General features: G+C 56.6%; 2 protein-coding genes across 3 annotated transcripts in view; both read left to right on the top strand.

Moving 5' to 3' along the window:
* Positions 1-2,932: 2,932 nt before the first annotated feature.
* Positions 2,933-11,073, top strand: CNN2 (calponin 2). Its single transcript, XM_029052172.2, has 7 exons — positions 2,933-3,103; positions 6,593-6,714; positions 6,928-6,994; positions 7,305-7,442; positions 8,597-8,713; positions 9,506-9,652; positions 9,916-11,073. The coding sequence occupies exons 1-7, from the start codon at positions 3,041-3,043 to the stop codon at positions 10,180-10,182; spliced, it is 921 nt and encodes a 306-aa protein (XP_028908005.1). The 5' UTR covers positions 2,933-3,040; the 3' UTR covers positions 10,183-11,073.
* A 4,245-nt stretch (positions 11,074-15,318) lies between these two features.
* Positions 15,319-26,305, top strand: part of ABCA7 (ATP binding cassette subfamily A member 7) — a 28,493-nt gene continuing 17,506 nt past the window's right edge. For both annotated transcript variants that reach the window (XM_029051877.2, XM_029051875.2), the window contains exons 1-17: positions 15,319-15,426; positions 17,497-17,671; positions 19,116-19,188; positions 19,408-19,501; positions 19,722-19,863; positions 20,003-20,115; positions 20,521-20,642; positions 20,900-21,070; positions 21,233-21,325; positions 22,042-22,258; positions 22,603-22,742; positions 22,898-23,014; positions 23,095-23,247; positions 23,812-24,017; positions 24,336-24,512; positions 24,739-24,961; positions 25,438-25,659. In XM_029051877.2, the coding sequence (XP_028907710.1) occupies positions 19,123-19,188; positions 19,408-19,501; positions 19,722-19,863; positions 20,003-20,115; positions 20,521-20,642; positions 20,900-21,070; positions 21,233-21,325; positions 22,042-22,258; positions 22,603-22,742; positions 22,898-23,014; positions 23,095-23,247; positions 23,812-24,017; positions 24,336-24,512; positions 24,739-24,961; positions 25,438-25,659 (2,256 nt within the window). In that variant the 5' untranslated portion in view covers positions 15,319-15,426; positions 17,497-17,671; positions 19,116-19,122. The remainder of the gene's footprint in view (positions 15,427-17,496; positions 17,672-19,115; positions 19,189-19,407; positions 19,502-19,721; positions 19,864-20,002; positions 20,116-20,520; positions 20,643-20,899; positions 21,071-21,232; positions 21,326-22,041; positions 22,259-22,602; positions 22,743-22,897; positions 23,015-23,094; positions 23,248-23,811; positions 24,018-24,335; positions 24,513-24,738; positions 24,962-25,437; positions 25,660-26,305) is intronic.

The following is a 26,305-nucleotide window of genomic DNA, read 5'->3' as shown; positions in this document are numbered from 1 at the left end:
TCTGCGTCACCCTGACTTGCTCCCTCCATTCATCCTCCCTCCCAGCCCCACAGCACATATGCATGTGTATGTAATTTGTTTACTTATGTATATTAATGTCTGCCTCCCCCTCTAGATCGTGAGCTCATTGTGGGCAGGGACTGTGTCTGTGGTTGTATTGTACTCTCCCAAGTGCTTTAATGCGGTGCTTTGCACACAGTAAGCGCTCAATAAATACAAGTGAAATAATTGAATGAGTGAATCGAATGAATAATGGAAGTGAGTAGGTTGGCATTAGAGGAACGAAGTGTGCGGGCTGGGTTGTAATAGGAGAGTATCGAGGTAAGATAGGAGGGGGCAAGGTGATTATTACTACTATTACTATTGCTGTTTGCTACTGGCACTCAGTCTTCCTCAAATCCTCCAAATCACTTCCCTCCCCATCCTCAAAATCCTTCTAAATCAAGACCTCCTCCAAGAGGCATCCCCTGATTAATCCCCACCTCCCTGGTCATGCCACCTCATCAATTACTCTCACTTAAATTTATTTCACTTATTTTTTCATGAATTCTAACTTTCGTTGTTAGTGATTGTATCTGTGTTTTCCCTCTTGTATCCACTTGTGCGCATGTAGTCCGCTTGCTTGTTTCCCCCATTAAATTATAAGATCCCTGAGGGCAGGATCCTTGTCTTGTACTGTTATTGTATGTTGCCAAGTACAGAACTGCATACTGTAGGTGTTCATAAATATTGATGATGATGATGATGATGTATACAAATGGGTAATCTGTGTGTTGTGTCTCTGGGTCTCAGTGTGCATGTAGTCTGTACATGTGACTGTAGTTTCACTTTGCGGGAGGGCAGCGTGGCCAAGTGGATAGAGCACGGGCCTGGGAGTCAGAAGGTTTTGGGTTCTAATCCTAACTCTGCCACTTGTCTGATTTGTGACCTTGGGCAAGTCACTTGACTTCTCTGTGTCTCAGCTCCTGCACCTGTACAATGGGGATTAAGACTCTGAGTCCTGTGTAGGAGAGGGACTGTATGGCTCGGTGGAAAGAGCCCAGGCTTGGGAGTCAGAGATCGTGGGTTCTAATGCCAACTCTGCCCCTTATCAGCTGTGTGACTTTGGACAAGTCCCTTCACTTCTCTGTGCCTCAGTTACCTCATCTGTAAAATGGGGATGAAGACTGTCTGTGAGCCTCACATGGGACAATCTGATTACCCTGTATCTACCCCAGTGCTTAGAACAGTGCTCTGCACATAGTAAGCGCTTAACAAATGCCATTATTATTATTATTCTCTGGGCCTCAGTTACCTCATCTGTAAAATGGGGATTAAGACTGTGAGCGCCAAGTGGGACAACCTAATCACCTTGTATCCTCCCTAGCGCTTAGAACAGTGCGTCGCACGTAGTAAGCGTTTAACAAATGCCGTCATCAACCCGATTATCTTGGACTGTGTACAATCCAAATAACCCCAGCCCTCAGAAGGCTAAGCCCTTAAACGAATGCCATTATTATTGTTATTATTTCTGCGCCTCTGTGCATCCGTCTGTGTCTTCACACGTCTGTGTGCCTCCATTCATTCATTCAATTGTATTTATTAAGCGCTTACCGGGCGCAGAGCACTGTACTGAACTCTTGGGAGAGAACAGTACAGCAACAAACAGTGACAATCCACACAATGCAACAACAAACGGTGACAGTCCCTACCCCCGACGAGCTCACAGGCTCTAGGTCTCCATCTAACAGGCAGACGAGAACGCCTAGCCGTGTACGGAACCTGTGCGAGGATGTTTATCTGTGTGTAATCTCAGTCCCTTTCTCTGGCAATGTTTAATCCGCCAGTGTTTCTGTCTCTGTGTATTTGTGACCCGCGTCTCTGGGGCCCCAGACTGAGCTACCCCTTTTCCCTCTGCGCCCTCTGCTCCCTCTCCGCTCCTCCTCCACCCTCTGCTCCTCCCCCTTCCCCCTTCCCCCCCGCTAAGCCCCCTTTCCCTCTGCTCCTCCCCCTCCCCTCAGCACTGTGCTCAATTGTATAGGAAAGAGCCCGGGCTTGGGAGTCGGAGGTCATGGGTTCGAATCCCGGCTCTGCCACTTGTCAGCCGTGTGACTGTGGGCAAGTCACTTCACTTCTCTGTGCTTCAGTTCCCTCATCTGTAAAATGGGGATGAAGACTGTGGGCCTCGTGTGGGACAACCTGATGACCCTGTACACCCCAGCGCTTAGAACGGCGCTCTGCACGTGGTAAGCGCTTAACAGATACCAACATTATTATTATTGTATATATGTTATTACCCTATTTATTTGGCCGATGAGGTGTCCCTCCCCTCGATTCTATTTATAATAATGTTGGTATCTGTTAAGCGCTTACTATGTGCAGAGCACCGTTCTAAGCGCCGGGGTAGACACAGGGTAATCAGGTTGTCCCACGCGAGGCTCACAGTCAACCCCCATTTTACAGATGAGGTAACCGAGGCCCGGAGAAGTGAAGTGACTTGCCCACAGTGACACAGCTGACAAGTGGCAGAGCCGGGAGTCGAACCCATGACCTCTGACTCCGAAGCCCAGGCTCTTTCCAGTGAGTCACGATGATGTGGTCTTGTTTTGGTCCGTCCGTCTCCCGCGATTAGACGGGATGGTCTCTATCCAGTCCAAGCGCTTAGTCCAGTGCTCTGCACGTAGGAAGCGCTCAGGAAATGCGATCGAATGAACGAACGGGGCCGTCGGGGGCCCGGGCTTCGGATGGGACGGGCGGAAGCCCGTCTAGACCCAGAGGCTGGGAGACGGGGCGGGGGGCTCGCGGCTCCAGTCCCGGGGCGAAGGGGCGGGAGAGGGGTGCTGAGGAAGCTCCCACCCCGCAGGAATTTGGCGCTTTCGGGCCTTATAAGGTCATTTCCACTCCCGGCCAATCAGCGGCGAGGCGGGGCGGGGCCCGGGGCCCAAACTCAAGAGGGGAGCGGGCGGCGGGGGCTCCTCCGACCGGCTCCGTCCCGCCCGCGTCCGGCCCCGCTTCAGTCTAGCCCAAGCTCGGCCCCGTTCCCTTCCGCTCCGTTCCGGTCATGAGTTGCACGCAGTTCAACAAGGGGCCGTCCTACGGCCTCAGCGCCGAGGTCAAGAACAGGGTGAGTGAGTGGGGGGCGTCGAAGCCAGGGGGTTGGAAGCCAAGGGGGCCCCTCTGCGCCTCCCCCCTTTCCTTTCATTCACTCGGATCGATTGAGCCCCACACCGCCCTGCCTTCCACCCCCACCGCCCCTTGGGGTTGAGGTCCGGGAGAGACGGGGGGGCCTTCCCCCCCGCCTCCCTCTGAACTTCCTCACGACCCCCACCCCCTCTGGGCGCCGCCCTGCCCTTCGGCACCCCGAAGGTGAGACTTCTGCTTTAGGATTCGCTTTTGGTTTTGGTCGGGGAGAGGACAGGAGAGACCGTCCTTCCTGCCGCGGTCAGGGAGGGGGCGGGGGGCGATTGTCACCGGCCCGGAGCCCATTTGGGGAGCAGCGAGGGAGGCCGGGGCAGGTGGGCTTGATGGACCTGGCGAGGGCCGGCCCTCCCCCCCGACGAAAGGGGCCCCGGCGCTGGAGAGAGACTCCACCCCGAGGATCGGGGCCGGGTTGGAAGGGAGCGGTTGTTTCTGAGAGGTCCCAGCTGGGAGGGAGCTGGTGCCAGTCACCTCCCCCCAACGCAATTCCGAGACCCCACCCCGTCTTGGACCGTGGGTAAGTGATTTCCACCAACCCGCGCCCCTCCCCCCTTCCCCCCACCGGGGAGATCCAGTCCCTTCCCACCACGCCCGTGGTATCTCCCTGCCCCACTGCTCCTGCTGCCATGGCGTTCCCCGAATCGGAGGGCACCGCCCCGGACCTCCCAGCCCTCCGTCAGGGGCACCGCCACTGCCTCACTCCCCCTAGGCCTCCGGTAAGGAGATCGGGGCCAGAAGGAGAGACCTTGACCGGACCACCCTCCCTCCACTTCCGACCCGGGGAATGGCACCGGGGGCGGGGGCCGCCGACGGGGCCACGGGGAGATGTGGCAACGTGTGGCGAAGACCTACACGCTCGCTCGCTGCTCCTGCCGAGCCAGTTGGAGGAGTCTGCCCACTTGCCCAGACATGCTGCCCCTGGCCAGCCTGTGTTGGCAACCTTGGGAGGTGTCCCGGGCACAGAGGGGTGGAGGGAATCTTTAGGACAAAGTGCCCTGCCTCCCTTCTTTACCCTCCTCTCCCCGCTTAGTCTCCCCACACACCCCTTGAACCAGGGAGTGTGCCCACGCCCTGGCTCTTCCTCCGAAGGCCAAGATCCAGGACTGGGTGGACTCTCTCTCAGGATCATCTCTAATCCACCAGGCCCCACATGCTCCCATCCTAAGTCAGAAATCTTTCTTCTGACTGCCCCCTTCTCCCTCGTTAGCCTTATCTGCTGCAGGACATGGAACCGGTGCCAGCCTGCCTAGCTTCTTCTTCTCTCTCCCCTCCCCGCCCACCACCCCACCCCCAAACCCCTCTCGGCTCCTGAGCTGAACTGGACACTTTCAGGCAGGCAAAGTCCTACCTGCCCAAACCTGAGATCGGCCCGAATTGCCCTTGGCCTGTGAAGGTACCAGCTCTGGCCTTCCCCAGGCCAGTTCACGTAGGAGGGCTCCGGGCCAGGGCTGGGCTGGAATCAGGTGCCCCTGGCGGGTTGGAGGCAGCTACATGCCGCCCCCTTCTCCAGATCGAGCTCTGCCTGAGACCTGCCAACCCCCCACTCGCCAGGTGGCCCCCGTGCCCCCTGCCCTCACCAGCCTACGTGCCTCAGTGGGAATGAGATGAAGTTACATCTGAGGAACTTCCCTGGGCTGCCTGGTGGGCATCTCCTCTATCGAGAAGCGGGTCTCTTCCTGCCCCTGGCCTAGCTCTCAGCCTCCTCCTCCAATCCTGGAGGCTTGGAGCCGGGGACCCCTCTTTTCACCGCCTGTCTGGCGCTGGGGTTTAAACCTCTGGGAACAGCTGGTCTTGATTTAAAGAGCAAACAGCCGGCACATTCCTGGCATTTCGCGGTGACGGAGGAATCTGCTGAGGCGGGCGGTGGGGGGTGGGGGGGTGGGACGGGGCCGACCCCCTGGTGGTGACGGCTGGGGATGGGCGGGGAGGAGAGAGGGGGATCTGGGTAACCTACTCCAGCATCTGGCCGCCCTCTCCCGACTCAGAACCGGGGCCCACCAGCTCCCACCCCATGGCATCGACGGGTTGTGGGAGGGCGGCCTGGCAACGGTGGGAACAAGAGGGACCAAGGGCGGGCATCCCGTATTCCTCAGTTCTCTTCTTCAGCGGCTGGGATCGTCCCCAGCTGCCGGCAGTGAGAGAGACCGGCTGCGGGTGGGATGGGGGGGGGAGGGGGGCGTCCCAGGAGTTAGGACCCAGCTGTCAGTTGACACCTTTCCAGAGTCCAACCCAAACAGCCCCACATTCCTCCTCCCTGCCCCGCCATGGTCCTTCACATTCCCAACTCAGAGAGGGGCTGCTTTGCACTCTCTCACCAGGCCCTAGAATGCAGCTGTTTCTAGGGATGGGTGGGGTTTGGGACCCCACCCCCGACACACACCCCGGGCCAGATGGGTCACGGAGGGGCAGCCCAGGGTCTGGATAAGGAATTATCCGCTTCCCCACCCCGCCCCACCCCGTTCCTTCCTGCTGCCTAAAGTCAGATGAGTCCTAGCCCAAATCCAAGGCCAACCCAGGGATTTGGATCTGGTTCCTTCCACCAGGTGGGGTGGGAAAGCTGGCCCCACATTGCAGCTTGGATCCTCCTGGGTCACGGCCAGAAGGACGGACAGGGTCTCCGTCCGCCTGTCCTCTGCTCCCTCCCCTCTCCACCTACCAGGTGTGGTGCCGTGATTCCTGCCACACCTGCAGAGGTGTGGCATGGTGGTGGCATTCTGTACCGAGAAGCCAGGACTGTCCCCTCCTCGCTCCCATTCCACCACTCCCCCATAATCCACTCTCTCTCCCCAAGACACCGAAGGGGGTAGAGGGTATCGGGTTGAGGCTGACATCTCAGTGGCTTTGTCTCTCTGGGGATCAGGGCTACCTGAGGGTCAGGTGTTGCTTTCCTGTGCCTTTGGCTTTTGTGTGAGGATCAGGAAGTGGGAGCCAGTTACGTAACCCAGCCCACCCACATCAGCGTGCTGCTGTGTAGAGTGGAAGAGGAGAAGGGGGGTTTCGAGAGAGCCGCGCTTTCTTGAGCCGTATTTCCTTCCCGTCCCTCCCCCTCAGTAAGCTGGACAAAACCGCCATCGACCCTCTCCCCCATCTCACCCCAAATTTGCCCCAGCCACTGACCGGTCCCCAGCATGGTTTCAAAGCTCTTACCCTCAGCCCTATGGTGGCCCAAGATCCTTGGCTTCTAGTTCTGGCCCCGGGGAGCATCGTATCCTAGGCCCTCCTCCGGCCTGCTTCCAGAGTCACCACTGCCTCAACAGGGGAGTTGCAAGCAAGCGGGGGATAGAGGAGGCGGGCCCATCTGGAGCCGAGTGACACCAGCCTGGGCCGAGAAGCGGGGCTCAGCTTACCTCCCTCCCTCCCTGCCGCCCCCAGCCCCACCACCCTGCTGGTTTCCTGACTGGCTCTTTCTCCCCAGCTCCTGTCCAAGTATGACCCACAGATGGAGGCGGAGCTGAGGGGCTGGATCGAGGGTCTCACCGGACTCACCATTGGCCCCGACTTCCAGAAGGGGCTCAAAGATGGGATTGTTCTGTGCACGTGAGTAGGTGAGGGTGGGAGGAGCGGGAACCCTGGGAGAGGCCCCGAGCAGAGAGACCACGTCTCCTCTTGCCCTTGAGTGGACCCTGAATCTCCCGTGGACCGGGAGTGTCCATGGCATGATGCTCAGGGGCGGGGGGAGGGTACGCCCCGAGCCACCCCCCCGCCCTGGGACTGACACCCGGGGTCCCTCTCTCTCCCCCACTCCGGCAGCCTCATGAATAAGCTGCAACCTGGCTCGGTCCCCAAAATCAACCGCTCGCAGCAGAATTGGCATCAGGTGAGCCCTGGGATGGGCAGGACTCTCAAAGTGTCCGTGTGGGGATGGGGGATTGGAGGTGGGGTGAGGGGGCTACTCTAGTCCCTTTCCCCCACCTGCCACCACGGGGACTCTCCAAACAGCTTCCCCAGGGAAGTCGGGCTGGGCTTAGAGCGGGGCGGCCAAGGTACAGAGCCTGGAAAGCGCCTGTCCAAGAACAGTGCGCGACTGGAGGGGAGGGAAGGGCAGGCCAGGGGACGGACCCAGTCCGGGGGACCTACCTCACTGATGCCCATCCCGTTCCTGTTTCCACCCGCCCTCTTCCCCACAGCTGGAGAACCTGTCCAACTTCATCAAGGCCATGGTGAGCTACGGCATGAACCCCGTGGACCTCTTTGAAGCTAACGACTTGTTTGAGAGCGGGAACATGACCCAGGTCCAGGTCTCCCTCCTGGCACTGGCGGGGAAGGTGAGGGCCTGCTGGGGTCGGGGGGAGGCGGCGGTGGGACAGGGAGGGGAAGTTGCATTTCAGCCAGTTACCACTCGATGCTGAGCCCTGGAGGAGGCACTGGTGGAGGTGGGGGGTTAGGGAGAGGAACAGAGGGCCTGATGGTCTGGTGAGGGAAACAGAGGACCTGCACCCTCACGCACACGTACGTGCCTTGCAGCACATCTGGTCCTGCCCGAATGCGGGTTTTCATCAGACGTTTCGACTGACACGTTGCAAAGGAATTAGGGGACATCCGTCCGACGTCACGTACCTGTTGGGATACCGGACGGTGCGGGGCAGGAGCTGTATTTGTAATGGTATTTACTTAGTGCTTTCTGAGTGCACCGCACCCTATGAAGCCCTCGGAAGCACAGATACGTCCCCGTGCCCACAAGGAACTTGCGGTGTAACGGAGGAGGCAGACATAAAAACGTTTAACAGTAGTGTTGCAAGAAATGGCTTTTGCACATGCACCCGTGTACGGGCGTATGGCATCAGACACCAGGAGTATTACAGCGTGAGTTTTCTTTAACCCGGGGTTTTTCAAGAATGCAGCGCCGCAGTTTAGGAGAAGTGGGTGAGCTGGGCACTGGATCGTGGGGGGATGAAAGGAGGAGCAGACCCTGAACCCCCTTCCTCTGAGGGGGCAAGATGGAGCTAGTCACGAACACAAAGCTGCAGTGACAGAGCCACACACAAGCCCAGAGGATATCGACGTAGGCACCTGCATAGTCACAAAGGCAGACATCTGGGCTGGAGGAGCTGGAGAGATCTGATGGACTGTAAAATCAGATGAGAAATCTGGGAAGGGTTCCTAGAGAAAGGTGCAGTTTGGAAAATAGGGCAGGGGAGGGCATTCCTGATAGGGGGAAGGACTTGAGCGTGACCAAGTGTGGAGGACTGGGAGCGAGTTTGCTCGGCTGGGCAGGGTAGGGCAAAAGATGCCAGGGGTCCAGGTGAGGGCAGTGGAGCCTCTGTGGCCTGACTCTGAACTCCAGCCCCATCTAATGAATTCCCACTTCCCTGCACTACCCAGAGCAGGTGGGGGGCCCCAGCCACCTGCCCCCCAACCTCAGGGAGGGTCGGTCCTCTCCCTGACTCCCACATGGCTCACTCCTCCACCACCATCCTAGGCCAAGACCAAGGGCCTGCAGAGCGGCGTAGACATCGGCGTCAAGTACTCAGAGAAGCAGGAGCGGAATTTTGATGACACCAAGATGAAAGCGGGGCAGTGCGTTATCGGGCTGCAGGTACAGGACAGGAAAGACGGGTGCCGGGCCTGGATGGGAAGGACGGGTGCCGGGCTTGGATGGGAAGGATGGGTGCAGGGCCTGCCGAAGGAGAGGGGCCCGGGGTGGCTGCCCAGAGTCCAACACCCCCCACCCCCCAACCCCTCAGCCTGTTAAGCCAGGAACCTGGCTAACTCAGATTCCTGATGGCATGTAAGAATCCCTTGAGTTCCATACCGCGCTTTCATTTCCCCAGAGAACTTTCGCCTCGGTGATCTCATGTTAGCCTTAGGACATGATGATTTCCCCTATGACAAAGGAGGAATCTGAGGCCTAAGAAAAACTGACTTGCTCAAGGACATCCAGCAGGCCAGTTGTAGAGAACCCAGGTCTTCCACTTTCCAGAACCAGGCTCTTTCCCCTAGACCATACTGCCACCTGATTCTCCTAAGTCCCGAACATTGGGACTGTCGGCAACAGGAAGGAGGAAGAAGGAGATCAATCAGTCAATCAATGATATTTATTGAGCACTTACTCAGTGCAGTGCACTTGTACTAAGCTCTTGGGAGAGTACAGTACAACAGAATTAGCTGACACGTTCCCTGCTCGTTAGGGTCTAGAGGACATGGACCACTCCTTCTCCTACCCTAGCAATGCTGCCTCTGCTGGCTGGACTGATTGGGGGGATCGTGGAGGGGCTAGGGAAGAGGGGTAGGGTTTGGGTTGTGAGAGGTGGGGACCAGGGCAGCGCCCAGCCCCTCTCCATGAGAATCCCCCTCCCCGCCCCCACTCTCTCCTCCATCCTGGCCACAGATGGGCACCAACAAGTGCGCCAGCCAATCGGGCATGACGGCCTATGGCACTCGGAGGCACCTCTATGATCCCAAGAACCAGATCCTGGCACCTATGGACCACTCCACCATCAGCCTCCAGATGGGCACCAACAAGTGCGCCAGCCAGGTGGGTGAGCCCGGCCGGGCACTGGAAGGGGTCCTCTCCCCGTCCCGAGAGAAAGCCGAACAGGGCGAGGGTAGGGGGGATGGCTGTTGCCAGTGAGATTAGATGCTCCCAGCCTCATCTCTTCTCTCTGAGCAAAGGTGGGAAGGAGGGAGAGCCAGGAGGTTAGGGACCTTGGGGTTGGAGGGGCAGAGGTCACCCCTCGATCCCCAGCCAGAGCCACCCGTGAATGAATGAATGAATGAATCTGTTCCCCGTGCTTCCAGGTGGGCATGACGGCACCGGGCACCCGGCGACACATCTACGACACCAAGCTGGGCACGGACAAGTGCGACAACACGTCTATGTCCCTGCAGATGGGTTACAACCAGGGAGCCAATCAGAGCGGGCAGGTGTTTGGCCTGGGGAGGCAAATCTACGATCCCAAGTACTGTCCCCAAGGAGGGGTGGTGGGCGACGGGGCCGGCCTCAGTCCCGGCCCCAGCTCTGAGACCCCTGAGTACCACTACTATCAACAGGAGGAGGGGTATTAAGCCCCCTCCCCCCCGCCCCCAGCGCCACACCCCATCTTGTTACGAGCATCAGCACTGTCAATCTCTCCATCCTTTGGTTTCTTTGTTTTCTCTCCTCGGAGGTTCCCGAGGTTGGGTAAACCAGTCTTGGGAGCTTCTGATGGTCGGGTGTGGGTGTGTATGGGTGGGGGAAGCAGCATCAACAGCCTTCCTTCTAAAATACAAAAATTTCTCCTCTTTCCTGGCCGCCTCCACCTTAGGCCCCGGACAGTTTTGTCCCCGCTGGCTGGTGCAGGGGAAGTGTCAGGCAAGGTCCTGGCGTGGCGAAAACTTCCTGTCTACAGTTGGGTTTCCCACTTCAGCTTCTCTTCCGGCCGAGCTCAGTCTGTGGCATATCTGCCATCAGTGAAAGCGTTGGACTTTTTTTTTTTTTTTAATCTTTTTTAATGGGGATCGGGGGAGGGGGAACTGTAGGGACCAAGAAGAAATACTTGCCACTGGTTATTGCCCTGTGGGGTGGCACCTGATGCCCCCTAGGACATGGGTGAAAACTCAATGGGGGCATGGTGGGCTTGGGGTTCCAGAACCTGGGTTTCCTCCCCGCCGCCCTCTCTCCACCCGCCACTTTTGACCAAAGTCTGAAAAATCTAAAGTGACTTAAATGTTTCCAAAGGGGAACAGCCGTGGGTTGGGGGTGGGGGCCTGTCTCCCCGAACCATCTCTCTGGGCTCTTGGCTGCCCCCACCCTGGAATTCTCTTTTCCCCAAGCGGGGGTGGGCCAGTTGAAAGCCCCCAGATACTGCACAGTGACCCTGCTGTGGTTCCCACCCCAGCCCCAGGCGATGGGCCCACAGTCTAATGTGAAGTGGTGTTATTTGAACATAAGAAATAAAGAACCTCCTTTGTAAGAAACACCTGGATCCTTGGTGATGCTTGCCTCCAGCTATGGAGTCTGGAGACCCCGTCCCCCCTTCCTCCTCTTCCCCCCTTCCGTTTCCTAGAGGATGAACTTTCAACCAGCCAAGGTCCCTCCAGTGCCACTGTGTGTGTACAGCTGATGCTCCCTTCTTGAATGTTCACGGTGACTGCTGACTACTCCCCTTTTGTTAAAGCAGAGGGCTTTGAGAACTCCATGGACCCCTGGGAGGAAATCTGGTCCAGTCGACTTCCCAGAAGGAGTGCCCTCACTCAATGAACCAATCAGTGGTATTTATGGAGTGCTCACTATGTGCGGAGCATAATAATAATTACGGTATTTGTTAAGCACTTACTATGCGTCAAGCACTGTTCTAAGCGCTGGGGTAGATACAAGGTAACCAGGTTGTCCCATGTGGGGCTCACAGTCTTAATCCCCATTTTACAGATGAGGTAACTGAGGCACAGAGAAGTGAAGTGACTTACCTAAGGTCACACAGCAGACAAGGGTCGGAGTCAGGATTAGAACCCGTGTCCTCTGATTCCCAACCCTGTGCTCTTTCCACTAAGCCACACTGCTACTAAGTGCTTGGTAGAGTACAATCCAATAGCAGACACGTTCCCCGCCCATAACGAGCTTACAGTCTAGAGGGACAGATTGACATCTGCTCTTGCTTTAAAGATCCCTAGAAATGGAGACATCGCAGCCTCCCTGGTCTCCTTTTGAGGGTCTATTCTCTCCCACCCCAGATGTGGGATAGGGACTATGTCCATCCTGATGATCCTGGCCTGGCACACTAAGCACTTAACAAATACCAACATCATCATCATGAAGTTCTTCCTTAGGTCTAATCTAAACCTGTTTCCTTTTGCTCAACTCTGGAATAATAATAATAATAATAATTGTGGTATTAAGCACTTACTATGTGCTAAGCACTTTACTTGGCACTGGGATAGATACAAAATCAGGTCCCACATAGGGGTCACATTCTAAGTAGGAGGGAGCACTAGTATTGAATCCCCATTTTGCAGATGAGAGAACTGAGGCACAAAGAAGTTAAGTGACTTGTCCAAGGTCACACAGCAGGTAAGCGGTGGAGCCGGGATTAGAACCAAGGTCCTCTGACTCCCAGGCCCTGGCTCTTTCCACTAGGCAATGCTACGTTCTGAAAGCACTAGGAAAGCACTAGGTCGGCATACCCCATTCTCAGGAGGTCTCTTCAGAGGCTTCAAATCCTAAGACTGCCATTCTTCCACTCCACACACTCTCAGCCTTCTCTTGTCTGGGATAAGCCATCCCCAATTCCTTTAATTTTTCTTTTTTGGGTACCAGTTTCTCCTCTTTAGTGAACTGGTGTGGAGAGGTTGGGAAATCTAGAGTGAGAGAGAGGCTTTCACAGCGGCTTTCTGTCCTCTTCTTGCTGTGGATACCAGAGACTAAGAAGACCATCAGTTTGAATGGGTCATACCAGCTCCCAACCCCAGCTGAGCCAACGCCTGGGAATGAGGATGGGGAAGGTGGGGGTGGGGGGCTGAACAGGGATGCCCCTACAGCCCTGCCAGTGGGTATGGTAGAGGGGAGTGTGTGTGTTGGGGGTGGGGGTGGGGCGCTTATGTGAGTTTGCGTGTATGCAAACCCAGTCCAGGGAATGAGCAGGAAGTGGAGATCCCATTTTGAGGGCTGGGGCTGGATATTCTCGATTCTAGGGAAGGCTAGGGTTTCGGTGGGAAGATAAGGAGTTCTGTTTTATACATATTAAGTTTGAGGTGTCCAAACTTGAATCTCAAGCTTTTTTGTTTTTTTTCTGGTATTTGTTAAGGGTGACAGGCACTGTACTAAATGCTGGGGTAGATACAAGCTAATCAGGTTGGATACAATTCCTGTCTCATGTGGGGCTCACAGTCTCAATCCCCCTTTTACAGATGAGGTAACTGAGGCCCAAAGAAGTGAAGTGACTCGCTCAAGGTCACACAGACAAGTGGCAGAGCCTGGTTTAGAACCCAGATCCTTCTGACTCCCAGACCCATACTCTGTCCACTAGGTCATGCTGCTTCTCTGAGTTGTCCCTACCACCCACCCACCCTCTGTCCTATGCCACCTGGAAGGTCCCCCCATGCATTGATTTTTAAAAGCCTCCACTCCCAGATGCCTGCAACCAACAAGATATCTAGCCATCTCTACCACTTCCGGAGCCTGTTTTAGCCCTGGCCTTTCCCGACATCACTTTAATAATGAAAGTAAAAGTAGAATCTAAACTCTAGACATCTAGCTCTCCTACTGCACCACACTAATTGGCTGTTTTCAGATAACCGTTGAGAGCTTGTGCAAGCAAAACTGCATTATTGTTCTTGGTCATGACTATGATAGCTTTCAAAGTCATTACAAATTTTCAATGTAAAACCAATGTAACTACTTGAGCCCAGGCACTTCTTTCCTTATCAATTACACGAAGTCTAGCAAAGCTCAACTAAGGAGTTCAGCCCTGATGAAGTCTTCCGGCAGCCAGCTTCTGCACTCTTGCGGTGAAGGCTTTGACTGAGCTCTGAAGGTTTTTTTTTGGTTTGTTTGTTTTTGAGTATTTGTTAAGTGCTTACTATATGCCAGGCACTGTACTAATTGCTGGGGTAGATACAAGCTAATCAGGTTGGACACCTCAAATTTAATATGTATAAAACAGAATTCCTTATCTTCCCACCAAAACCCTATCCTTCCCCTGATTTTCCCAACACTGTAGACAGCACCACCATCCTTCCTTGTCTCACAAGCCCATAACCTTGACTTCTCTCTCTCATTCAACTCACATAATCAATTCATCGTTAAATCCTGCCGGTTCCACCTTCACAACATCTCCATGATCCACCCTCTTCTCTCCGTCCAAACTGTTACCACATTAATCCAATCACTTGTCCTATCCTGCTTTGATTACTGATAATAACTGTGGTGCTTAACAAATACTATGTTCCAGGCACTGTGCTAAGAGCTGGGGTGGATACAAGCAAATTTGGGTTGGACACAGTCCCTGTCCCATGTGGGGCTCACAGTCTCAATCCCCCTTTTACAGATAACTGAGACACAGAGAAGTGAAGTTACTTGTCCAAGGTCACTCAGCAGACAAGTGTCAGAGTCAGAATTAGAACCCAGGTCCTTCTGACTCCCAGGCCCACGCTCTATCCACTAGGCCGCACTGCTCCTCAAACTTCTCGAAGAGTTAAGGGTCAAACAGCATTCTGTCAGCCCGACGGACGAGGTGATGGTTAGATCACGGTTTAAAGTCTAAACCTGGCCTGGGCCTGATGTGGGACGCTATTTCCAGAAGCTTCAAGTGTGGAAATACTTCTTCATCCCTCACACCTTCATCTCTGAATCCTGAAAGCCATCCAAGCCCGACCTGGATGCTGGGCTCTGTCTGCCTCTGTCTCCACGGGCTGGAGTCGATGGTGAGGTTGGCCTTGGCCAAGAGGGGAGGTGGGATGGGGGGGCTGGCATTAACTCCTTATATTAAGCTGGCTCAGTGGAAAGAGCACGGGCTTTGGAGTCGGCGGTCATGGGTTCGGATCCCGGCTCGGCCACTTGTCAGCTGTGTGCCTTTGGGCAAGTCACTTCACTTCTTGGTGCCTCAGTTACCTCATCTGTAAAATGGGGATTAAGACTGTGAGCCCCACGTGGGACGACCTGATTCCCCTGTGTCTATCCCAGTGCTTAGAACAGTGCTTGGCACATAGTATAAGCGCTTAACAAATACCAACATTATTATATTCTGCAGCTCCCTTATCTTTGCTCCCAGCCTCTTGCCCAGCCTCGAACGTTACAGAGGGACGACTTCGAACATTGTGGTTAGAGGTTTTGGAGGGCTGAAGTTGCCGATTTAGAGCTCGGGGCCGACGGCCTACTAGCTCCCGGCCCAGTTCCTCTTGCAGGCAGCTATGAGGTCAGGGAAATTAAAAAAAAAAAAAATTAAAATGATCAGTTGCATGAACCAGATGCAGGGGAATGGACTCCGACTCTCTCAATCCTTGGAGACCCAGACACTGCGTCTCCAAAGCACTTCAGGGAGCATTCCCGGGGCAGGTTGGGGCGCCAAGGATGATGCAGCAGGAGCCGCGCGGCCCCTTTAAGGAGCACCTGACGTTGCCCCCCGGCTAACGCTAACGGTGAGTAACGCCCCCCTCTCGCGGCCGAGCTCGCAGGCCTCGGGGTATTTTGGCCGGCGAGGGGCGGGCTCGGGGACTGATGACGCTCGGAGGAGGGGGCGAGACTAACGGGACAGGCGGCTGTTCTGAGCTTGGGACCGGTGAGTTGCGTCCAGGCGGTGGACGGCGGCCCACCCCTCTGCAGGGGTGGAAGACCAGGTAAGACGGAGCCGGAGGAGCGGGTAAGAGGGCTAGAGGGGATGGGGTGGGGATGGAGGGGGGTGGGAGGGGGAGTCTCTGCAGCCGGTGCCGTTTTAGGACTGTTCGGGGATGGATCAGGCGGAGTCGACTTGCATTCATTCATTCCATCGTACTTATTGAGCGCTCACTATGTGCAGAGCACTGGACTAAGCGCTTGGAATGTACAATTCGGCAACAGACTTCTCCCCACGGACCTCGGATTTGTGTGTCCCTCCTCCCCCCGCCCCCCGATGTCGCCCCATCCGAGAGCCCTTCCTGCCCTGGATGGGGCTTGTGTGGGGAGCGGGGGAGAGGGCGTCTTTGGGGCCCTCGGAGGGGAGAGCCCTGGAGCGAGCTAGCTGGGACCTGGGAGTAGAGGAGGACGGGCGCGGCAGGGATGACACGGAGATGAACTCCTCGCCGAGTCTCCGTGGGAAGCCTCCTCTTCCGCCTCTTCTTCCGTCTCATCTTTCTTCTCTGGCTTCTCCTCCTCCCCCTTCTCCTCTCCCTCCATCTCTTCTTCCTCCTCCCCGTCCCATCTCCAAGTTGAAAGCCCCCGGCTCCCCGTCCCTTCTCGGACGACGAGGAGAGAAAGCGTTAAAAGCGAGCCGCCGCCCTGACCTGCTTCTCCCACCTTCTCTCTCAGCCTGCTTCTCCGATCGGTCCCCCGCCCTCGTTTATCTCCCACCACTACCAGAGATCATCCCGGAGATAGCATCCGAGCGGGGCTGGAAAGACACCCCTACCCCCCCCCCCCCCGCCCATCGGGTCTCTCTGCGCAGCCTGCCCTCCCCTCCCTCCTCAGCCCCTTGCCACATATGTACCCCCCCAGTAAAGGCCCCGCCCTTCCCCCACTCCCGAGAACGGTTGGCATCTCCATCCTTCCAAGTTCCCATATCCTCTGAGGCCCCTTCTTAGAGGGATGGGTGGTGAGCAGCTAAAGTCGACAAGGGGAGGGGATTTTGCCATACTGCCTTCCCTGCCATCCCCCCAGCCTAGCAGGGCAACGACCCTCCCCTCCCCACGGACTCCCGTCTCCCTCAGAGGCGTCTTGTCAGTGAGGTCTCGCTGGGTGAGATTCCCCCTATCTTTCCACCCTCGACCCCAAGCCTCGAAACCGGGGACCCTTGCCCATAGCCTGGTTCTTTCCCCTCTGCCCAGTCCATGCCCAGACTTCTTTTCTTGCAGGAGTGAAGGGAGTGACTAGGCAGGGATCCTGGGAGAAAACAGCATCTTGGCTCTCCACAGCCCCACCTCTGGGAGGCTTCCCATCCCCTCCGTGCGCTTCCCTGGAGTGGCTCCGAATGTCAGAAAATCTAGATCTGAGGGGTCGGAGAGAACCGGTGGTTGTCCTAAACCGATCAGCAGGGTAGAAAAAGCAGGGGATCTGGAACATGGGTGTGGGGGCTCCCTGCTATGACACCTCCTAGCTGGGTTCCTAGGGGTCTGGCCTCTCCCCTCCATTCTGAGTCTCAGTCCAGAGAAAGTTGCATTGTAATCACCAGCCAGGAAATGTTGCTTCTGTTCCTGTTGGTAGATGCTCCATGTATATGTATTCTTACACACATGTGGGTTCTCCTACACATGGAGGCAGCATGGCTCAGTGGAAAGAGCACGGGCTTGGGAGTCGGAGGTCATGGGTTCGAATCCCGGCTCTGTCACTTAGCTGTGTGACTGTGGGCAAGTCACTTAATTTATCTGTGCCTCAGTTCCCTCATCTGTAAAATGGGGATTAAGACTGTGAGCCTCACGTGGGACAACCTGATTACCCTGTATCTACCCCAGCGCTTAGAACAGTGCTCTGCACATAGTAAGCGCTTAACAAATACCAACATTATTATTATGGAGGCACATGCGACTCCACCTTGGACAGGTTTTTCTGAGGGCCTGGGGGCCGTAAGTGCCAACCTTTAATTGTGGGTGTGGGTGTGTTGGGGGGGCAGGGGATGGGGCTTTTGGTGGCAGGTTGCAAGCAGAACAGGACTGGGGAAGGAGGGGCAGACGGGCTGCGCAGAGCCAATTGGTCACAGACGGATTTGGTCATTCCAGCCTCACTCGGAAGTTCTTGGATCTCCTCGGAGCCCCATAGGAGAGCGAGGCTGGGAGTCCAGCCCAGACAATTGAGGGAGCAGAAACGGCGGCTTCACACCCCCGCCCGGGAGTCCAGTGGGGCACCAGCCCCCATTGTCATCACGGAGCTGGTGCCTCTGCTATAGCGGCCTGGGTACGTATGGATGATTATCTTAAGATCTTATATCCATCGCAGTGCTTAATACAATGCTTGGCACATTAAGTAAGTGCTTAACGTGAGCCTCACGTGGGACAACCCGATCCCCCTGTGTCTACCCCAGCGCTTAGAACAGTGCTCTGCACATAGTAAGCGCTCAACAAATACCAACATTATTATTATTAACATATGTCATGATGAGGATGATGATAATGATTACTGGGTGTATGGACAGGGTGTATGTGTGTGTGGTCGGGAAAGGGTCTATTTTTAAGGTGCTCTTGCTCACTCTGGGTAAGCCCAAGAAAGGATCTTTACTTGTCAAGGGATACCTACATCTTTGTCAGACAGGGAGTTCAGAGCCAATTTCCTTCGGACCAGGACAAGGCAGTGGTGCCTTCAGGCTTATACTGGAAGTTGTTTCATTTCCCCATTCCCCCATCTCTTCTCCCAGGGCACTGAGCAACTCCAGTCCCTCATTTCTGGGAGTGCCCCCTCCACTCCCCACCCCGACCCCCGTCTTTCCTCTTCTGCTTCCCCTCTCAAAAAGTAGGGGGGGGGGCAGGGGGTGCTAAGCCTTGAGAGAGGAGGGATGAGGTGGAGAGATGACATTTCAGAGGAATTATGTTGTTTCCTCCACCCTCTACACCCTGCTCCCCTCCCACACCTGGCTTCCCAGCCCTTTCTAGTCTTGGAGAGCTGGGGAAATGGGGAGAAAATGAGATCTTTTTAGAATCCCTGCCCTGCTACCAACCAGAGACCAGGTCTTTATCTCACTGGAACTCACTCCCAAGATTGATCCCCTCCATCTTGTTCCACCCCTTTCCTCATCCCTCTTCTCCCTCACCCACTATTGGTCTCTGGGGAGTGAGGGGCAGGTGCTGAATGCCTTCTGCTCCCCAAACGTACACAACCTTGGGACCTTGAGCTGGTCCCAGATCCATGCCCTAAGGCAGTTCTTCTGGCTACCGGAAGCCCCTCCCGCAGGAGTTGGGGTCGAGCTCTTGGGGGACAATGGAGACATAAAATAAAAATAAATGGTGGCATTTGTTAAGCGCTTACTATGTGCAAAGCACTGTTCTAAGCGCTGGGGGATACAAGGTAATCAGGTTGTCCCACGTGGGGCTCACAGCTTTAATCCCCATTTTACAGATGAGGTCACTGAGGCACAGAGAAGTTAAGTGACTTGCCCAAAGTCACACAGCTGGCAAGTGGCAGAGCCGGGATTCAAACCCATGAATTCTGACTCCCAAGCCCGCGCTCTTTCCACTGTACCACGCTGCTAAGGGGGAGGTCACTGTAGATTACCTCTCCTACCAGATCACCTGCACTCTTCCCCCTTCTCCCCCCCACCCTCCTTCTCCTCCCCCCCAACCTTCTCCTCCTCCTCCTCCTCCCCCCTCCCCTTCTTGCCCCTGACCTTTCTCCTTCTCTCCACCAGCCTCATCATGAGTTTCCAGACTCAGCTGATGCTATTGCTCTGGAAGAATTTCACCTACCGCAAGAGGCAGCCCGTAAGAGCTGGGGGGCTGGGGAGGAGGAGTGGATCCCTCAGGGCATGGAGTGTGGGGTTCAGCTTCTAATTGGTGCCCTTTTAGGACCTGGATTTTTCCCTCTCCTCCTTTGAGATTGAGGAGTGCATATGTGTGTGGGTGTGTGTGGGGGGGTGTGTGTGGTGGGGTGGGGGGAGGAGTTTCCTCTGGCTGACCCAGCAGCTCCTGCCCACCCCAAAGGTGCAGCTGGTCATCGAGCTCCTCTGGCCGCTCTTCCTCTTCTTCATCCTTGTGGCTGTACGTCAGTCCTATCCACCCTTTGAGCATCATGAATGTGAGTAACTTTGTCCCCACCTACCTGGAGCCTCTCCTCCTCCTCTGGCCTGGCTTCTTGCCATCCCTTCCCTGGGTTGCTCTGTCTCTTCCCTGGAAGCCCTTCCCTGGAGCCCTTTTTGGTAGCTCTCCTGGGGACGGAGGGGGCTGGCTGGAATTGGGGGAGGAGTGGGGTCTCAGCAGCAGACCTCCTCTGACCTCCCCTTAATTCCTCCTTGTAGGTCACTTCCCCAACAAGCCACTGCCCTCAGCAGGCAGCTTGCCCTGGCTCCAGGGCATCATCTGCAATATGAGGAACCCCTGTTTCCGCTACCCAACACCCGGGGAGACACCCGGGGTTGTGGATAACTTCAACGGTTCCCTGTGAGTGGGGCTTGGTTGGGGGTGCCCAGGGCCTGGGCTGGGGTTGTTTGCTCCCCCCATCACTCCCCTCCACCCACCACTGCTGATGTGGGGAGAGGGAGAATGGGCTCAGCTGAGCCCCATTTCCCAACCCCACTAGAGTGTCCCGTCTCCTGGCTGATTCCTGGGCTATGCTGAGTAGCCCTAATACCCGTGGGGTCCTGCACAGCTTCCAGATATTGATGCCCATCCTGCAGCAACTCCAGAGGGGCGGTGAGCAGGGCAGGGGGAGGCGGTGGGGCAGAGGAACAGTGTCAGGGGGTGAAAAGAGGGTGGGGGAGGAGCCAGTGCGGTGGGGAGGGTGAGCTGCGCAGAGCCAATGGGAGTCAGAGAGGTCCAATCTGGGATCTCTCCGGTCCCTACTTAGAAGCTCTGGGATCGCTTCGGAGCCCTGGTTGTGGGGGGAGGGGGCGAGGCTGGGAGCCTGGCCCAAATGGCCACAGGGGGTGGGATTGGCGGCTTCATCCCACAGCTGGGAACTGGGGAGGCACCGGCCCCATTGCCCCAATAGAGGCTTATATTGCATAAGGCATTGGTTAGGTGAGTTTGTGGGTTGCGGGAGGGTCTGGTGTTGTCCCCATCATCATCTACACCCTCCCCCTCCCCGCCCCCTGCCAGCGCTGCCCCTCCAGCACCACCTGCGCCTGGATGAGAACTTCTCCAGGTTTCTCCAGGAGAATACGTCCCTGCCCCCTGCCCTGGCTCAGGAGCTTCTGGGGACCCCGCTCAGCCTGCGTGGGGTGAGACCGAGGCTAATGGGGGTATCAGGGTCCCAGACCCGCCCCCTCCAGCCCCCATTATAGCCAAGGGACAGAGAGCTCCAGAGAGCATGGTGGGGAGGAGAGGGGAGCTGGAAGCAGCTGGTAGAGGCTGTTCTGTGGAGGTGGTGGGGACAGTGGGCTGCAGAGGAGGCTTTTGTGCCTGAGAAGAGGGAAGCTGGGGAGGGGAGGTGGGCAGGGAGTCGATCCCTCTTGTTGACTCCCCACCTCCCCTCCAGCTGCCCCGAGGTGTGCCACTAGAAGAGCTGGTGTGCAATGCATCCCTGCTGACTTCCCGACTGGCAGCTTCTGAGAGGCTGCAGAGGGCCCTGTGCTCTCTGCCCCCTGATCAGCTCCAGGGTCTCCGCAGCAGCTTTCTGACCCAGCTGGATCCTGGGCAGATGGTCTCTGTGAGTGGGGGACCCCAGCTCCCCATAGAACAGGGCGGGCTCCGGGGATCTAGGCCCCACCAACTGGGTTGGGTAAAGGGGATGGATCTGTCCCGGATTGGCGGCTGGGTCCGTCTGGGTGTCTGTCACTGAGGCCAAGGGCAAAACCTGTCTGATCCCCAGATGGCGATGCTGCAGATGGAGCCGGGACAGAGGAAGAAGGCTATGGAGGCTACGGTCAGCTTCCTGCTGGCTGCTGAGGCCCTGCTCAATGAGGTGAGGCTGCTATTGGGTGTCGGTCATTCCCCTCTCCTTGTCCTTGCCTTCTGTGTCCATGTCTCTCTTCCTATAGCTCCTCCACCCCTCAGCCAGGCAAGAGACGTAAGCCTTGGGCCCCAGACTGAGCCCCCCCTTTCCCTCTGCTCCTCCTCCCCTTCCCATTCCCCCTTCTCCCACCTTCTGCTCTTCCCCCTTCCCCTCCCCACAGCACTGTGCGTATTTGTATATGTTATTTATTACTCTATTTATTTTGTTAATGATGTGTATATATCTCTGATTCTATTTATCTCGATGATATCTACGCCAGACTACATGTTTTGTTTTGTTCTGTTTTGCTTTGCTGTCTGTCTCCCCCGTTTAGACTGTGACCCCATTATTGGGCAGGGATTGTCTCTATCTGTTGCCGAATTGAACATTCCAAGCGCTTAGCACAGTGCTCTGCACATAGTAAGCACTCAATAAAAACGACTGAAGAATGAATAAATACTAAGTGGCACATATGAACATCTTTGCCCTGCGGGGAGGAGAAATCAGCCCCAGAGTTGTCCACAGTCCCTTTTACCCTGGGCCTGGGGTGGTCCCCAGGAAACACCAGCCCAGCCCTGGTGGCTCCCCTGGGAAACTGCGGACAAGACAAATAGTGTGTGTGTGTGTATGTGTCTCTCTCTCTCTTTCTCTCTTTCTCTTTCCCCCCATCTCTCCCTCCCTCTCAGCTCTCCTCCCTGACCAGCCTGATGGAGCTCCAACAGGTACTGCAGGGGGAGCTGGGAGCGAGCGGGTCACTGGAAGCTGTGTCGCGGGTGCTCTGTGAACAATCTGAGAAGGGGGGCCGGGGCATGCCCTCCCTCAACTGGTATGAGGACAACGACTTGAAAGTGATGCTGGGGCAGAATGACCCCAAGCCACTCGTGCCCCCGGACAACAGAACCAGTGAGACTCTGGGGCACACCTTCATCTGCTCAGGCGCATTTGCCCTTCCAGGGCACCCCACTTCTCTTTGCCACCAGAGAGAACCAAGGGCAGGAGGGAGGTGGGAGATGGGATCAGGATGAGTTGGAAGGGTGGAACCCTGGGCCAGAAGGCAGGCTAGAGTGGAGCTGGGCAGAAGGGGTTATTGAGGGGCTGTAGCGAGGGGGTGGGGGAGATATATGGGGACACACCTGAGGGTTGATGGTGGGGAAGGGGTGAAGATTTTCCCATGAATTGCTTCCCCCACCTCCCTTTGGCCTGTCCCCATATATCTCCCCGATCCCTTCCCCATCATCAATCCTCAGGTCCTTACTGTCGGAAGCTGTTTGGGGAACTGGAGGCAAACTCCATAACCCGTCTACTCTGGCAAAGGCTCAAGCCCCTGGTCATTGGCAAGATCCTATACACACCCGCCACGCCCATCACCCGCAGGATCATGGCTGAGGTAAAGGACCGCCCCCTGGCCGTGTGTCTATCCGTGTCCCGGGCCGGAGGCCTAGGGGCTGTTCCCTGCTGGGCCACCTGGGTAATGTCTAGTTCTCAGAGGGGCAAGTGGGTAGATGGGGTGGGGGGCTCAGATTGTGCCTCCTTTCTCCTCAGGTGAACCAGACCTTCCAGGAGCTGGCACTGCTGGGCAAGCTTCCGGACGTTTGGGCCGAGCTCGGTCCCCAACTCTTTGCTTTCATGAATGGCAGTGCGGAAGTGGTGCTGCTGCGGGTATGGCTTCGGGGGAGAGGGGGGTGGGTGAACTGTGGCCTTCCCGGTGGGGGTGCATCATTGAGTCACCCCTCCACCAGAGCCTCCTCCAGTCTCCGGCACTGCAGCTCCTCGTGAAGAACGACTCAGCTATCCACCGTTTCCTGGCAGGGGGCTTGGCCCAGGGATACAACTGGCACCAAAGCCTCGCCGACATGGAGCAGCTGATGGACTCCATGGGACACTTCATGGAGGTGAGCGGGGGCCTGGTACTCTCCACTTCCGTTCCCTTCCCTATTTTCTGTCTCCTCTTCTCCTGCTCCATCTCCTCCTCTCCCCCTCCCTCTACACTGTAAGCTGGTTGTGGGCAGGGCAAGTGTCTACCGACTCTGTTATATCGTACCCTCTCCCACTCCCCTTAGTACAGTGCTCTGCACACGGTAAGTACTCAAATATGATTGATCCCCCACCTTGAGCTCCAACACTCCCTCCCCTCTGTATTATTCACAGACTCGGTTGAGGGGAGGGGAGCCGAGGCTAACCCCCTCCCCACCCCGGTATCCTAGCTGGGGGTGAAGCCTCCATTGCCATCCCCAGAGCAATCTGGGCCAGACTCCTGACCTCGTCCCCCTGGGGCTCTGATGAGACCCCAGAGCTTCAGGGCGGGGTCAGTCAGAGAGACCCAGACTGGGGTTCTCCAACCCTCGTTAGCTCTGTACACCCTGCCCTCTCCTCCCTAAAAGTCATGCCCCCTTTTCACCCCCTTCATTCCCAGTGAAAAGTTAGCATTTAACAGCTGTATTCCCATCCCTGGCCAGTGCATTTCTTTGGATAAGTTGGAGGAGGTGGAGTCGGAGGGGCAGCTGGTGAACCGGGCTCTGCAGCTGCTGGGGGAACGACGCTTCTGGGCAGGCCTGGTCTTTCTGGGGACCCAGGACTGGAGGCCCAACTCTCCTGGCCATCTGCAGATCAAGATCCGCATGGACATCGATGATGTCACCAGGACCAACAAAATCAAAAACAGGTGCAAAGTCCCAGGAAGCGCAGTAGGGGCCAGGATAGATCTCTACTTACCGTGGCTCCCAAGCCCTCTGGGGACAGGGCTCAGGATCGGGAGGGCAGGGCCAAGGGAAAGCAAGGGCCCCTCCTTGCCTCCTCCTCCTGGCCTTCCATCACTTCTCCCAGGGGATCTCACCCCATCCCCTGCCTGGGATTCCCTGGTCCCCTTCTGCCGGTTGGCATCTGGCTTTCCCCCAGCTCCTTGGGCCCTTTCCCCTGCCTCCCCACCACAGCAAGTTGTTTTTCCATCTCTCTCTCTCCCCCACCCCGCCATCTTCCGCAGGCTCTGGGCTCCAGGCCCCGCTGCCGATCCCTTCTCCGACCTGCGCTACGTGTCCGGTGGCTTCATCTATCTCCAGGACATGGTAGAGGGGGCAGTCAGGCGATTGCTGAATGGCTCATCCCGCCACACCAGACTCTATCTCCAGCAGATGCCCTACCCCTGCTACGTGGATGATGTGTGAGTATCCGGGACTCTCCTTGCCCCGCTCCCGCCTCCGGAGCCCAGCCAGGAGGTGGGCGCAGTAAGTGTGGCATAGGCTACAGAGATGGGGCAGGCCTGGTGCGCCCCCCGCCCCTACAGCCGCGTGGGGATCTGCGTCCCCATTCCCTGCCCCCTAGGGATGGGAAGGGTTGGGGAGATCCCTGGGTGGGGGAGAGAAGCTGACAGACTAGGGGCTCCTCAGGTTCCTGCGTGTGCTGAACCGCTCTCTGCCACTGTTCCTGATGCTGGCTTGGATCTACTCAGTGGCGCTGACAATCAAGGCCGTGGTGCGGGAGAAGGAGGAACGGCTGCGGGAGACCATGCGGGCCATGGGGCTGAGCCGGGCTGTGCTCTGGTTCAGTTGGTTCCTCAGCAGCCTCCTGCCTTTCCTGGTCAGCGCTGGCTTCCTGGTCCTCGTCCTCAAGGTCGGGGCGCCCCCTCCCTGGTTTCCTTCATTTTCCCTGAGCCCCACCCTCTCCTCCTAGCCCCTTATCCTTGTCCTCCCATCCCTTGTGGGGGTGATCTGAAGAGGGACAGAAGAAGATCTGGTCCTTGCCTGACTGAGGGGTTGCCCTTCTGAAAGGTAGAGACAGCGCATGTGCATGCATGCACGCACACACAAACACATGCAAACACTTCCAGGCTGAGTCAGGAGAGCGGGGTTTCAGTTGTGTTTTCATCCCTAACCTGCTGTGAGACCTTGGGCTGTGTTTCCAGGCCTCAGTTTCCCCCTCTGTGAAACAGGGAGAATAAGTTGTAAGTCCCGACCTTGGCTCTGGTGATCAGGGAGTGGCAGGGGGTAGATTTCCTGGGTCCTCAGTGGAGTGGCCCACATGTCTGGCATCCCCTGAGGTGAGCTTTGCCTGGCTGACCAGGCGACGGGGGCCTTCCTTCCCGGCAGCTAGGAGACATCCTCCCCTACAGCGACTCTACCCTCATCTTCCTCTTCCTTGCGACCTTCGCTGTGGCCACCATCTCCCAGTCTTTCCTGCTCAGCACCTTTTTCTCCCGGGCTAACCTGGCGGCGGCCTGCGGGGGACTGGCATACTTCACCCTCTACCTGCCCTACGTGCTGTGTGTGGCCTGGAGGGAGCGGCTCTCCCCTACTCTCCGGCTGATTGCGGTGAGGACCCAGGGGTTCCAGCTCCTGACTGGCTTCCCAGTCTTCCCTGTTCCCTTGACAGGGCAGAGACCTATTCCTGAGGGTCAGAATGGGGAAGAAGGAAGGGCCGACAGTCTGACAGGGGAGGCAGGAGAAGTGGACACAAAGATACACCCGCACATACACGATACTTGGTCTGGGAAGTTCTAGTTCTGTCCCTGGCTTGTTATGTGACCTTGGGCTAGTCACCTTCCTCTCTGAACTTTAGTTTTTCTATCCCTGAAGTGGAAAGAGTTATCTCTGCCCCTCTGGACCTCCCAGGGAGCTTTATAAAGACAAATGCGAGATGACTGACGAGAAAACGCAAGAAAGCATTGAAAACTGCAATGTTGTGGAAATGGGTGGTGCCAGGGTCGAGGGGAGAATGTGGGATTGGGAGGTGTCAAGGTCCCTGCTGATGATAGGCGAGCAAAGAGGTGGGTGGGGCAGTACATTGGGAAGTTGCCCCCCCAAGGGGTTTTATGTGCAGCAGTACAGTGCCGACTCTGCCCGCCATAGCACTGTCACCGAGCAGGTGGTCGCCATGGTAACAGCCACATTCTTTACTGCCCACTTAAGCCTGCTTTTTTGCAGGATTCCTGCTGGGCCGGTCCACCTTGTGGGACAC

This window comes from Ornithorhynchus anatinus, chromosome X1, assembly GCF_004115215.2.
Source record: "Ornithorhynchus anatinus isolate Pmale09 chromosome X1, mOrnAna1.pri.v4, whole genome shotgun sequence".
Lineage (NCBI taxonomy): Eukaryota > Metazoa > Chordata > Mammalia > Monotremata > Ornithorhynchidae > Ornithorhynchus > Ornithorhynchus anatinus.
The sequence above is the reverse complement of the archived record's forward strand: the minus strand, read 5'-3'. Positions and strand labels throughout refer to the sequence as shown.

Excerpts from the sequence above, each read along its gene's own strand:
- CNN2 (XM_029052172.2), top strand. The coding sequence starts at position 3,041 with ATGAGTTGCACGCAGTTCAACAAGGGGCCGTCCTACGGCCTCAGCGCC. Across the intron at positions 6,715-6,927 it reads GATGGGATTGTTCTGTGCAC|CCTCATGAATAAGCTGCAAC; the intron begins GTGAGTAGGTGA and ends CCACTCCGGCAG. Across the intron at positions 9,653-9,915 it reads CCAACAAGTGCGCCAGCCAG|GTGGGCATGACGGCACCGGG; the intron begins GTGGGTGAGCCC and ends CCGTGCTTCCAG.